The sequence below is a fragment of the Pyrus communis genome, chromosome 12, assembly GCF_963583255.1.
Source record: "Pyrus communis chromosome 12, drPyrComm1.1, whole genome shotgun sequence".
NCBI lineage: Eukaryota > Viridiplantae > Streptophyta > Magnoliopsida > Rosales > Rosaceae > Pyrus > Pyrus communis.
This window is the reverse complement of record NC_084814.1, coordinates 19,480,687-19,491,914: the sequence shown is the minus strand read 5'-3', so window position 1 is coordinate 19,491,914 and position 11,228 is coordinate 19,480,687. Positions and strand designations below refer to the sequence as shown.

The window sequence follows — 11,228 nt, the reverse complement described above, 5'->3', positions numbered from 1 at the left end:
TCTGTTTAATTTCTGCTCGTCTAAAACAACTTCTTTCTTATATCAAATTAAGTTCACTTCAGTTTGTATTTGATGACAACTAATTTGACAAGAAGCTAGATAAATTTTTCATGCATGTGTGCGCCACCCTGCGTATGATATATATTGCGAAGTTATTTTCGTATATCCCTTTTTACATGCACACATCTGGACATAGTGTGCAGAATGAGAAAAAATGTATATTTCGAGCATCATTGGAGCTTTCCACTCCTTCCCTAGATGTTATCAAGACGGAATAATGAAGTTAATTTGAGCCGTTATCAAGACGGAATAATGAAGCATGCAAATTTTGGTGAAAGAGAAAATTCCACGATGTAAGAGAATGATTTTAATTAACCCAGGAAGCTTGCTAACTTAACTAAGATAGAGTGAGGGTTTGTATACACACCTGGCGTAGAACATAATATGATAAACATTACATAGCCCATATTAGGGCAAAATTTAGAGAGCTGAACCTTGACAGATACGTTCATGGTTTTATATCCCCTATATTATATATATAGATCTATCACCTATGTATGTACATGGTAACTTTTGAGTTTATATATATATATATATATATATGTTATTGATTACTTAAAACCTAGACAGATCTTGATCAGTATACGCAAGAGAGTGAAATCGTGTGGACTAAATGGGGTGGTCATCGAATTCGGCAGTGAGTGACAGAGGCTTGGAGTTTAAACACGACAGATAAGTCCGAAAATTGCGGTTGTTTTGGCATCGATTTGAAATGTGTGGTTACTGATAATAAGGGTCTTACACATTTGTCACTACCGATTTAGAGTAATATTATTTCGGTACATAAAGTTGACACATTTGTTGTTATAATATTCTCCAGTACAGGTGAATCTTGCATCAAATTATATGGCTTACTACTTTATTAGGAGAGATTATATTTACACACCCCAAATTATTTCTTCCACACCTTTTTACTTTTTTCATATTTTCTACACACCACTAGCAGTTCATAGAAAAATATTAAAAAATTAAAAGGGTGTAGGAGAAGTAATTTGGAGTGTGTGAATATAATCTCCGAACAAGGTGTGTGATTAACAAGTGTGTTAGTTTTATATTTTCAAGTAAAAAATAAGTATGTTATTAAATTTAGGATAATGGACGATGCAATGCAATTACGTTAATCATCATTGTTAAGACTTTCAGTTCCTATATCATATTAATAGAACTACTCTACGAAGGTCCTCACTTTAAGGACTTAATTACAAGGTCCTTGTTCATATGAGCCATCAAATTAATCTTATAGTAGATTAAGCTATTAACTTAAATAAAAGATTATTAGAGTTTTATGCAATTGGATTTGCTGAGTTTAGATATTTCATGAGGAGACTAGGTTTTGCAGATGGAAGAGATTCGACATGACGTGAAACCTTCTTCTCTTCGTGTGTATTTTGTTTATTTGTTCTATCAATTATTATTTTGTCTCTGAATAACAAAAATTATTTAATCTGAGGCTCATATGAAAAAGTACCTAATAGGTTCTTAAAATGAAAACATTAAGAGAGTTGCTGTGTCATCTCTACTAATTAATGAAGCCCTTTTTGTCAACCAAAAGATGATGAAAAGACAAATTAGTCTTCTATCATACAAAAAAATTGATGGGCAATAATGTAATCTCACAGGCCTAAATTTTACTATTTTTTATTGAAGCCTCACTTACAAGTGATGTTAAAATATCTCTAATATTAAAAAAAAAAAAAAAAACCTCTCACTCCCCCATGTTCTCTCTCTCCCTCTCTCAAGTGTATAGGCAAATGCTAGTATTAAATAGAGGCATTAAGATATAGGTCCAAAAAATTGACATACTATTGGCTTTAGTCCAATTTTTTGAAATTTCTGATTTAGGTCCACTTAAGTATTTTTTAAACCTATTTTACCCTTTGTTTTCAAATTTTGAATATTTAAACATCTGCAATCTACTAAACATTTAAAAAACGTTTCAATTCTTTACCTTTTAATAAAATAAAATATTTTTATCATAGATTAAGTTGCAAAAATATACAACCTAATTAAAAGGTACTAATACATAAATGTACATATACCTATAAGTAAGATATCAAACAAATAAAATATATCTAATCAATAGGTAGATAAACGAATTGAAAGGTATAAATACACAATTTACCTACCTATAAGCAAGATAAATTACTATGTAATATAGGAAAACATATAGAAGCAATTTGTGATAGAGATAGATAATAAAAATAGAAAAATATAATCAGCCTATACTAGAGGTAGGTTATATAACAAGACCTTGTGATACAGGTAGATTAATATTGGCCATGAAATTTTGAGTAAAAATACAACTCAAATGAAGATCCAACTTTGACCACGAAACTAATTTGAACATGACAAGCAATTTGATAAAAGAAGCCAACCAACCTCCATTCTTTGATCAAACAAAATCAAATTTCTTATATAGTGGAAGCCTAATAAGAGAAGAGGAAAACTGAACAATGATAAAGAAGAAGAAGATTCACAAGGCAAATGATAAATCCTAACTAAGAAAAAGGTTTTAGATAACAAACTAAAAAGAAAGAATAGATAAATGAAGAAGAAATGAAGAGGCGTATCCTCACTTGGAGATATATAGGAAGTAATTTTATTCCAACAATTATCCTATCATTAAGGGAATTTTATTCTTTAAACCTCAAATAGGTAAAACTTATCACAAATACTAATCCTAAAATCAAGGGATAATATTGATTACTTATAAGTAATTTTAGGGGTAAATTGGTATGAAAATGAAAACAAAATGACATGGAATATAATTGGACTCATCTCAAAAATGACTCATAAAATTGAATTCATATCAAATTTTCCCTATTAAATATTATTTAAAGTCCATGGTGCCATATCCAAATTAATGGATCTATTCAAAAGTCAAAAGTATAGTTTTATATCATCTTTGTGTTTCACTAATATTTTTCTCAATTTTCTTTTTTGGTCAGTGTTCAACTTGGACAGATGGATTCATATCTTAGGCAAGAACCGCCATTACCGAATACCTCCAATAATGGTATATGCCATGTCCAAAACATCATCTATAAAAAATTCCTAATTAAATATTGGGTGTGCATTAATATTCCTTGCACATTGATTTCAAACTTGGAGCAAAGTCTTACTAGATATGACCCATCTTATTAAGAATTTCAGTCAAAAAATTATATGAGTGAAACGTACGTAATCTTCTTTTAAAAAATAAACAGGAACTGCATTGATGCTGTTTTTTAAATATGCGTTTGTTACATGTTTAATTTTTACGAAAATTCTCATAGAATTAACTTCAAGGTTCGTTACTCCACATTTTATCAAATTCAAATATTAAGAATTAGAACTCCAAATTATACTTCTAACAAATGTCAAGCATATGAATAGTTTTGCATTTAAAAAATATAAACGCAAGTTGTACTGAAACAAAAAACAAAAGAAAAGAGGACAAAAACAGTAAATTTTCCACTCCTCGTATGAGCGGTGAGATGACTGGTAAGTGGGCCGCAATTTTGTTTGGGGCCGAAAGCAAAAGATATCGGCTGGCGTTGACTTCAGTTCCAGTCTCCACGCCAATTTGCCAAATATGGATCAACTGTTTGACTTCTTGGTCTACTGGTTCTGTCTGTGTTAATTTCATAGCCGACTCAACTTGTTTTGTCGGCTCCAAACTTCAAACCTTTCGGCTTTCACATTTACTTTTTCTTTCATTTCACTAGTGTAAAATGTAAAGAAATGATTTCTGCAACCTTCGTTTCTCTTCTTGCACATTTTTGTTGAATTTTAGCTTTAAAATTTAATTAATTAAAAAAAAAAAAAAGATTTTACACACCCTTTTGAGTGATTCAACAAATAAAAAACGAAAGGATTGTAACTACGAAGGAGCGTGTATGAGATAAAAATAAATGTCTTATGTTTGCCCATGAAGGGTAATAAAAAAAGAAGGAAGATGAGTTCTCATTTCTTTTATCACTTACGAGCCGTATTAGATAAAAAACTTGCACTCGATTTTGAATGAGAGAAAGAAGTGAAGAATCATCTTTTCGACTCTGACTCTTAACTGTTTGGGGATGTTATGACCAGGCTGCTCAGTACACATATTTATATTTCTCATATTTTAACAAAAAATAAGGTAGTGTCACTAATGGGGTGGGCCGGTATCAGACTTGGTATTAAGCTGGGTCAGATTCAGTGCTACTTCAAGTTGGTGTCGGACCGGACCGGATTTTGGGCCACAATAACTACTTGTTTACTCTTCTTTTCTCTTCCACTATGCTAATTGTTCCACATAAACAGTTGAGAACATACAAAATGTCATTGCTTCAGTGGAGTTTTTCATAACGTAATACACTAATTGGAAGAGTTAGGAATATGTAAACTTCGTATACTCGAACGAAAACAATCGGGGCATGTAAAAATCATGAAACAAAGGATTCTGATGATATTGAAACATTATATTTAGGTGGTGTAACCACAGAGGCTTAATAACATATACAACAGGAATACAACAGTATGACTTAGAACAAGACCAAAATAAGTAGAGGAACATTTTTTGTTTTTTCATCATTGTTTTCCTTGTCCTCCTTAGAGCTTTAGGACAGAATGCTAGAATAGGCTTTTTGCAGGCGGGTGCTGGCTTCATCCATGTCCACCGACCATCGTTTTCCTCATAACATTGAACAGTATAGTTTAGATAATCTCATACAACATCAGAGCATAATGACTAACTGTAAACATTTAGTGACTACACACTATTCAGGGGCATTGTGTCCCCCGAACGCAGTCGAACAAAATATTCAAAATCCAGTTAATTATTAAACCTCGTCCATGGTGCAGGCTCATTGTCACATTTAACAAAAAGGTACCGGCAGACTGAAACCCATAGGTGAACAAAAACATTTTTGTTGGAAGCTAAATAGCTTCTGGAGTCGAGGGATCGAAGGCAGCAAGGAGCTCTTGAGCATGGCTGTTGTCTGCATCGAAGAAGAAAGAAGAAATGAATGGTTTTTAGTCCCAACGGCTAGTTTTTCAGTTTAAATGTATGTGTGAGTGTGTGAGTGACAAGTGTACACTCTAGATTAGATCACTTAAAACCCAAATGAAGGGCTAGGAATTAATCTGGTTGTTTAAGTCTGGAGTAGTAAGGATGAAATGGTTGTTTAAGTCTATTGTCAATCACTCTCTTGAAGAAGTATGGGTCATGGCAATGCACTATACCCTACAAACATTCACCTACTTAATGAAATTATGGCTGCTGCATCTTACACAGCCTTTGAAGCCGTCAATCACATCTCTAAGTTCTCTTCATTCTTTGCCATTCTAACCCTAAGAAACTAATCCAAACAATCAACCAAAACACCTAAACAAACAAACAAACTTTATCATGGCCTTATAGCCTAGTTTTTGATCTTACAACTATCTGGGCGTAATCTGTGCAAGTTGAGATATTTGGGAGCATCTACGTAGTGTCCTCAACAACAATAACCAACAAACAACCCTGCAAATGAAGGGATCTAGTAGTAGCAGTGAGCTAAAAACTCCAATCTTTGATGGGGAGAACTATGACTTTTGGAGAATAAGAATGACAACCATTTTCAAGTCCTATGATATATGAGATACGGTTCAATACGGGTATGAACTACCTCAGATGGAGGTCGATGCTCTAGAAGAGGACCTTACAGAATCACAACTCAAAACACTAAAGCAGAACCGGATGGAGGATGCTAGAACACTTGGAATCATCCAAGGTGCTGTCTCAGACACCATTTTCCCGAGGATAACAAATGAAGAGACTGCAAAGGGAGCTTAGGAAGTTTTATAACAAGAGTACAGAGGAGACACCAAAGTCAGAAAGGTAAAACTTCAATCCCTTAGAAGAGATTTCGAGTATACAAGAATGAGGGAAAATGAGTTGTTGAAAGATTACTTTACTAGGCTATTTGATGTTGTAAATAAGATGAAAACATATTGTGAAGAACTACCAGATGAAAAAATTGTCTAGAAGTTATTGATTAGTTTGACTAAACCCTATGATTTAATAGTGAGTGTCATTGAAGAAACCAAAGACACTGAAACCCTTAGTGTGCAATATGTGATGACATCCTTAAGAGCTTTTGACCAAAGGCTCTAGAGGCAAGCTGATTTTGCCACTGAGAAAGCATTTCAATCACTTTCTGTTGGATCTAGTAATCAATCTAGTGCAAGCAAACAAAAACCATAGTGGAAGGGCAAGTACAAGAAATGGGAAGGAAATGGGTATCAAAACCTTAGACCTAACCAAGGTAGCAACTCAAATGAAGGTCCAAGAACTAAGCAACAATGCAAGCACTGTGACAAATTCCATTTTGGGGAGTGTTGGTTCAAGTACAAGCTTAGATGTCACAAATGTAACAGGTTTGGGCACATTATGAAGAATTGTAGATCAAGAAATGTGCAGCAAGTGAACTGTGCAAACCAAGGTGAAGAAGAAACAAATGTGTTCTGTGCTTTCAATGCAAAAGTGGAGAAAAACAATGAAGTGTGATACATTGATAGTGTCTGCAGCAACCATATGACTACACATAAGTCATTACTCATTGACATTGACACAAACTTCATTGGAAAAGTGAAAATGGGAAATGGAAACATTGTCAAAGCCACTAGAAAATGAACTCTGGTCATTAACACCAAGAAAGGAAGAAGATGCATAAGGGAAGTCATGCTAGTGCTTGGATTGGATGGGAACCTACTTAATGTGGGCCAAATGATGGAGCATGGCTATTTCCTACTCTTTGGGGGAACTATGGTCGAGATCTATGGTGACAGGTCCCTATTAAACCTAGTGACTAGAGTGGAAGTGAAAAATAGAAGCTTTCCACTTATGTTGAAGTACCTAGAGGAAGTGGTAAGGAAAGCATGTGTGACAAGTTCTATGAAGCTATGGCATAAGGGGCTTGGTCACTTAAACATGACAAGTCTAGAAAATATGCAAAAGCATGAAATGGTACAAGGTATACCAAAGTTGGATCAATGCAGTGAAACCTGTGAAAGGTGTGTGTTTGGAAAGCATCACAGACATCCATTTGAAGTTGGAAAGGCTTGGAGGGCAACAAAGCCACTCAAATTGATTCACACGGATGTGTGTGGACCAATGAAAACAAGAACAATTAGTGGAAACAAGTATTTCCTAACCTTTATTGATGACTACTCGCGGATGTGTTGGGTGTATTTCATGAGGTTTAAGTCTGAAGTATTCACAATATTCAAGAAATTCAAGGCAATGTGGAATTGCAAAATGGATACCAAATCAAAAGACTAAGAAGTGATATGGGAGAAGAGTACACCTCTCTTGAGTTCAATGCATTCTGTGAAGATGTGGGATTGGAGAAGCAACTTACTGTGGCATATTCACCACAGCAGAATGAGATTGCAAAAAGGAAGAATATGACTATAGTCGAAATGGCTAAGTTTATGATGCATGAGAAGAACATTCCTTATACATTTTGGGGTGAAGCTGTGAACACCTCAATGTACCTATTAAATAGGTGCCCTACTAAAGCACTAGATAAGAAGGCACCACTTGAAGTGTTCAGTGGAAGGAAGCCTTTTGTGAAACATCTGAGAGTGTTTGGCTTAGTGTGCTATACTCACATTCCTCAACAACTAAGGTAGAAGTTGGAGAAATCAAGCAACAAGGGTGCGTTTGTGGGTTATGGAACTAGTGAAAAAGGGTACAGAGTTTACAATCTGTTAACTCAGAAGATAATCCTATCAAGGATGTTATCCTTGATGAAGACTCAACATGGAATTGAGAAATAAGTGTAGAATCGAAAGACAATGTCTCTCTACAACTTGACCTCAACAATGGGCAAACAAGGCATCCTATGAAGATCTCAATTCAAGAAGAAATCATAGAGACTGGTGACACACAAAGGACTCCACAACAAGCAAGCATGAGTCCATAATCGAGTCACTCACAGATAACAACTCCAAGTTCAACTCCAATGAGGTTGAAAAGCTTGGATGAGATCTATGGTACATGTAACTACTGTGTAGTGGAACCAGAAACATATGAAGAAGCTGAGAAAGACAAGGCTTGGAAGAAAATAATGAAGGAAGAGCTTGAAATGATAGAGAAGAATGACACTTGGAAACTTGTAAATCGACCAAGTGACAAGCCAGTGATTGGAGTGAAATGAGTGTATAAAGTGAAGCTAAACCTAGATGGTTATGTGCAAAAGAACAAGGCAATATTGGTAGCTAAAGGCTACTCACAGAAGCCTGGTGTAGACATCAATGAAACCTTTGCTCTAGTAGCAAGGTTAGACACCATAAGGACCTTGATAGCCTTATCAGTTAAAAAGGGTTGGAAGCTCTATTAATTGGATGTCAAATCGACATTTCCAAATGGAGTGCTAGATGATGAGGTGTTTGTGGAACAACCTCAAGGGTTCACAAATCAAGAGTTTCCAGATAAGGTGTGCAAGCTAAGGAAGACAATTTATGGCCTAAAACAAGCTCCAAGGGCTTGGTACAGTGAGATTGATTCTTATTTCACTGAGAAAGGATTTCAGAAAAGTCCTAGTGAAGCTACACTCTACACTAAGATAGAAAGCAACAACAAGACACTCATTGTCTCAATCTATGTGGATGATGTTGTCTACACTGTAAATGATTATGCAATGATTGAAGAGTTCAAAGAAGAAATGATGAAGAAATATGAAATGACTAACCTAGGCCTTTTGCATCATTTTCTTGGCATTGGGGTAATTCAAGAGGCAAACAACATCTTCATTCATTAAAGGAAGTATGCTGAAACCTTGCTTGAAAAGTTTGGTTTGAAGGGTTGCATGTTGGTCTCTACACCTCTAATTGCAAATGAGAAGCTTAAGAAGGAAGATGAGAGTGAACCTGCTGATGCAAGTCTTTACAAGAGCATTGTTGGCAGTCTATTACTCTATTGTACTTAACTGCAATAAGGCCAGACCTAATGTTCTCAGCAAGCCTACTTTCTAGGTTTATGCAGAATCCTAGCAAGATACATATAGGGACAACAAAGAAAGTTCTAAGATATGTGCAAGGAACACTTGATTATGGCATCAAGCATGAAATAGGGAAGTCAACTATCCTAATTGGATTTTGTGACAGTGACTGGGGTGGAAGTAAAGATGATAGTAGAAGCACATCGGGCTATGCTTTCACTTTTGGTTCAGGAGTGTTTTCGTGGGCCTCAGTGAAGCAACAAAGTGTTGCAATGTCCACAGCCAAGGCAAAGTACATGAGCGCATCATAAGCAACGACTCAAGCTATTTGGCTAAGGTTTATACTCAAAAACTTTGGCGAATTGCAGGTTGATGGCACACCATTTCTATGTGACACCACCTTTGCAATTGCCATGACCAAAAACCCAGTTTTTCATCAGAGAACAAAGCACATCAAGAGAAGATATCATTTCATCAGAGAGGCATTGCAGGACAACATAATCAAGCTAATCTATTGCAGCATAGAAGATCAGATCGCAAACATTTTTACAAAAGCATTACTGAAGGAGAGATTCAATTACCTGAGGGGATTGCTCGGAATGACTCCTAGAAGCAGTTTAAAGGGGAGTGTTGAAAGCTAAACAGCTTCTGGAGCTCCTAAGCATGGCTGTCATCTACATCGAAGGTAGTAAAGAGCTCCCAAGCATGACTGTTGTCTGCATCAAAGAAGAAAGAAGAAATGAAGGGTTTTTAGTCCCAACAACTAGTTTTTCAGTTAAATGTATGTGTGAGTGACAAGTGTACCTCCAGATTAGATCACTTAAAACCCAAATGAAGGGCTAGGATTTAATCTGGAGTAGTAAGGATGAAATGGTTATTTAAGTCTTTTGTCAATCACTCTCTTGAAGAAGTATATGTCATGGCAATGCACCATACCCTACAAACATTCACCTACTTAATGAAATTATGGCTGCTACATCTTACACAGCCTTTGAAGCCGTCAATCACATCTCCAAGTTCTCTCCATTCTTTGTCATTCTAACCTTAAGAAACTAATCCAAACAATCAACCAAAACACCTAAACAAACAAACTTTATCAATTTTCAGTAAATCTATTTAGGAAAATATAGAAACCCATGAAGCAATTCCATCATCTAGGACAACACATATTTACCTGGACTCCAGCCTTACGCCAACATTTTTCTATTTTGTAGCATTCATCATACCGAACAACTTTCTCAGTAGAGGCATATAAGGAACGCTTCTCCTTGTGAGACCTAATTATCAAATGGAAGGCAACAGATACAAAGCATTAATCAGTATGCAGAACGCCACAAATGATAGAATTGTTGAACACATTATGCTCAAGGGAAATTATTGCAACAAAATTCAAACTTTTAGCAAGTCTTAACACAGTATATCTAACTGCAAACGTACGAAAGATAGAAAATAGAACAATAAGTTGTGCATAGTAGAGAGGGAATTTAGAACATTGCAATTACCTTACCACCCCCACAGGATAACCTTCCAAGCAACTAAGTCGGAGAGCCTTGTTATATTTGTCAAAAGTCTGGTCAAAAGACTGTTTCTTGTTTGTTCGCCTGTTACCACTTAAATCCCTTCCACCATTGCAATGTATATCCATGTAAACAAGGCATCAAACACAAATAAACTAAAAGGAAAAGAAAAAAAAAAGTATCTGAGAGAAACATAATAGATAGAATGTGCCGTTTAAGTGGTTGATCCAATGACAAACCTCCTAGTGTATATGAACCACTCTCCATGATCCTCATCGTGAAGGTAGCCTCTCGAAAGCACAACTGACTGTGCACCATGATTAGACTGCCCAACTATACCGGCAACATGGGGAAAATGGGCACCCCATTGTCTACATTCAAGCCTATCTTTCCAGCATTCACCACCCATAACACCTTGATTTCTATCTGGAACATCGAAGCCCTTTGTAAATCAAGTGAGAGGGGTTAAGCTGATTAGGCTTTTCACCGTTCACCTAGAAGGAGTAAAAAACTTGATACCATCATCCAAACCGCTACATATAGCCACAAAAAAGAAGAACACCATGTTTGCTAACAATTAAATAGAGCATTCAAAGCAAATAATTATTTTTATATTTTTGGCTTCCCAATATCATATAGTTTATATAGGTTACATATATTTTTTTTTTTGGAACAAACGATATTATCTGCACTAAGGGGGTAA

At 35.6% G+C, this 11,228-nt stretch overlaps 1 protein-coding gene across 1 annotated transcript; it reads right to left on the bottom strand.

Annotated features, from left to right (window-relative positions):
• Positions 1 to 10,012: 10,012 nt before the first annotated feature.
• LOC137710123 (E3 ubiquitin-protein ligase ORTHRUS 2-like) lies at positions 10,013 to 10,934 on the bottom strand. Its single transcript, XM_068449074.1, has 4 exons — positions 10,765 to 10,934; positions 10,511 to 10,627; positions 10,183 to 10,285; positions 10,013 to 10,060 (listed from the first exon to the last, which is right to left on the bottom strand). The coding sequence occupies exons 1-4, from the start codon at positions 10,932 to 10,934 to the stop codon at positions 10,013 to 10,015; spliced, it is 438 nt and encodes a 145-aa protein (XP_068305175.1).
• Between the last annotated feature and the right edge of the window lie 294 nt (positions 10,935 to 11,228).

Excerpts from the sequence above, each read along its gene's own strand:
- LOC137710123 (XM_068449074.1), bottom strand. The coding sequence starts at position 10,934 with ATGGGTGGTGAATGCTGGAAAGATAGGCTTGAATGTAGACAATGGGGT. Across the intron at positions 10,286-10,510 it reads TATCCTGTGGGGGTGGTAAG|GTCTCACAAGGAGAAGCGTT; the intron begins GTAATTGCAATG and ends TTTGATAATTAG. Across the intron at positions 10,061-10,182 it reads GGCGTAAGGCTGGAGTCCAG|TTTCTTAAGGTTAGAATGAC; the intron begins GTAAATATGTGT and ends TGTTTGGATTAG.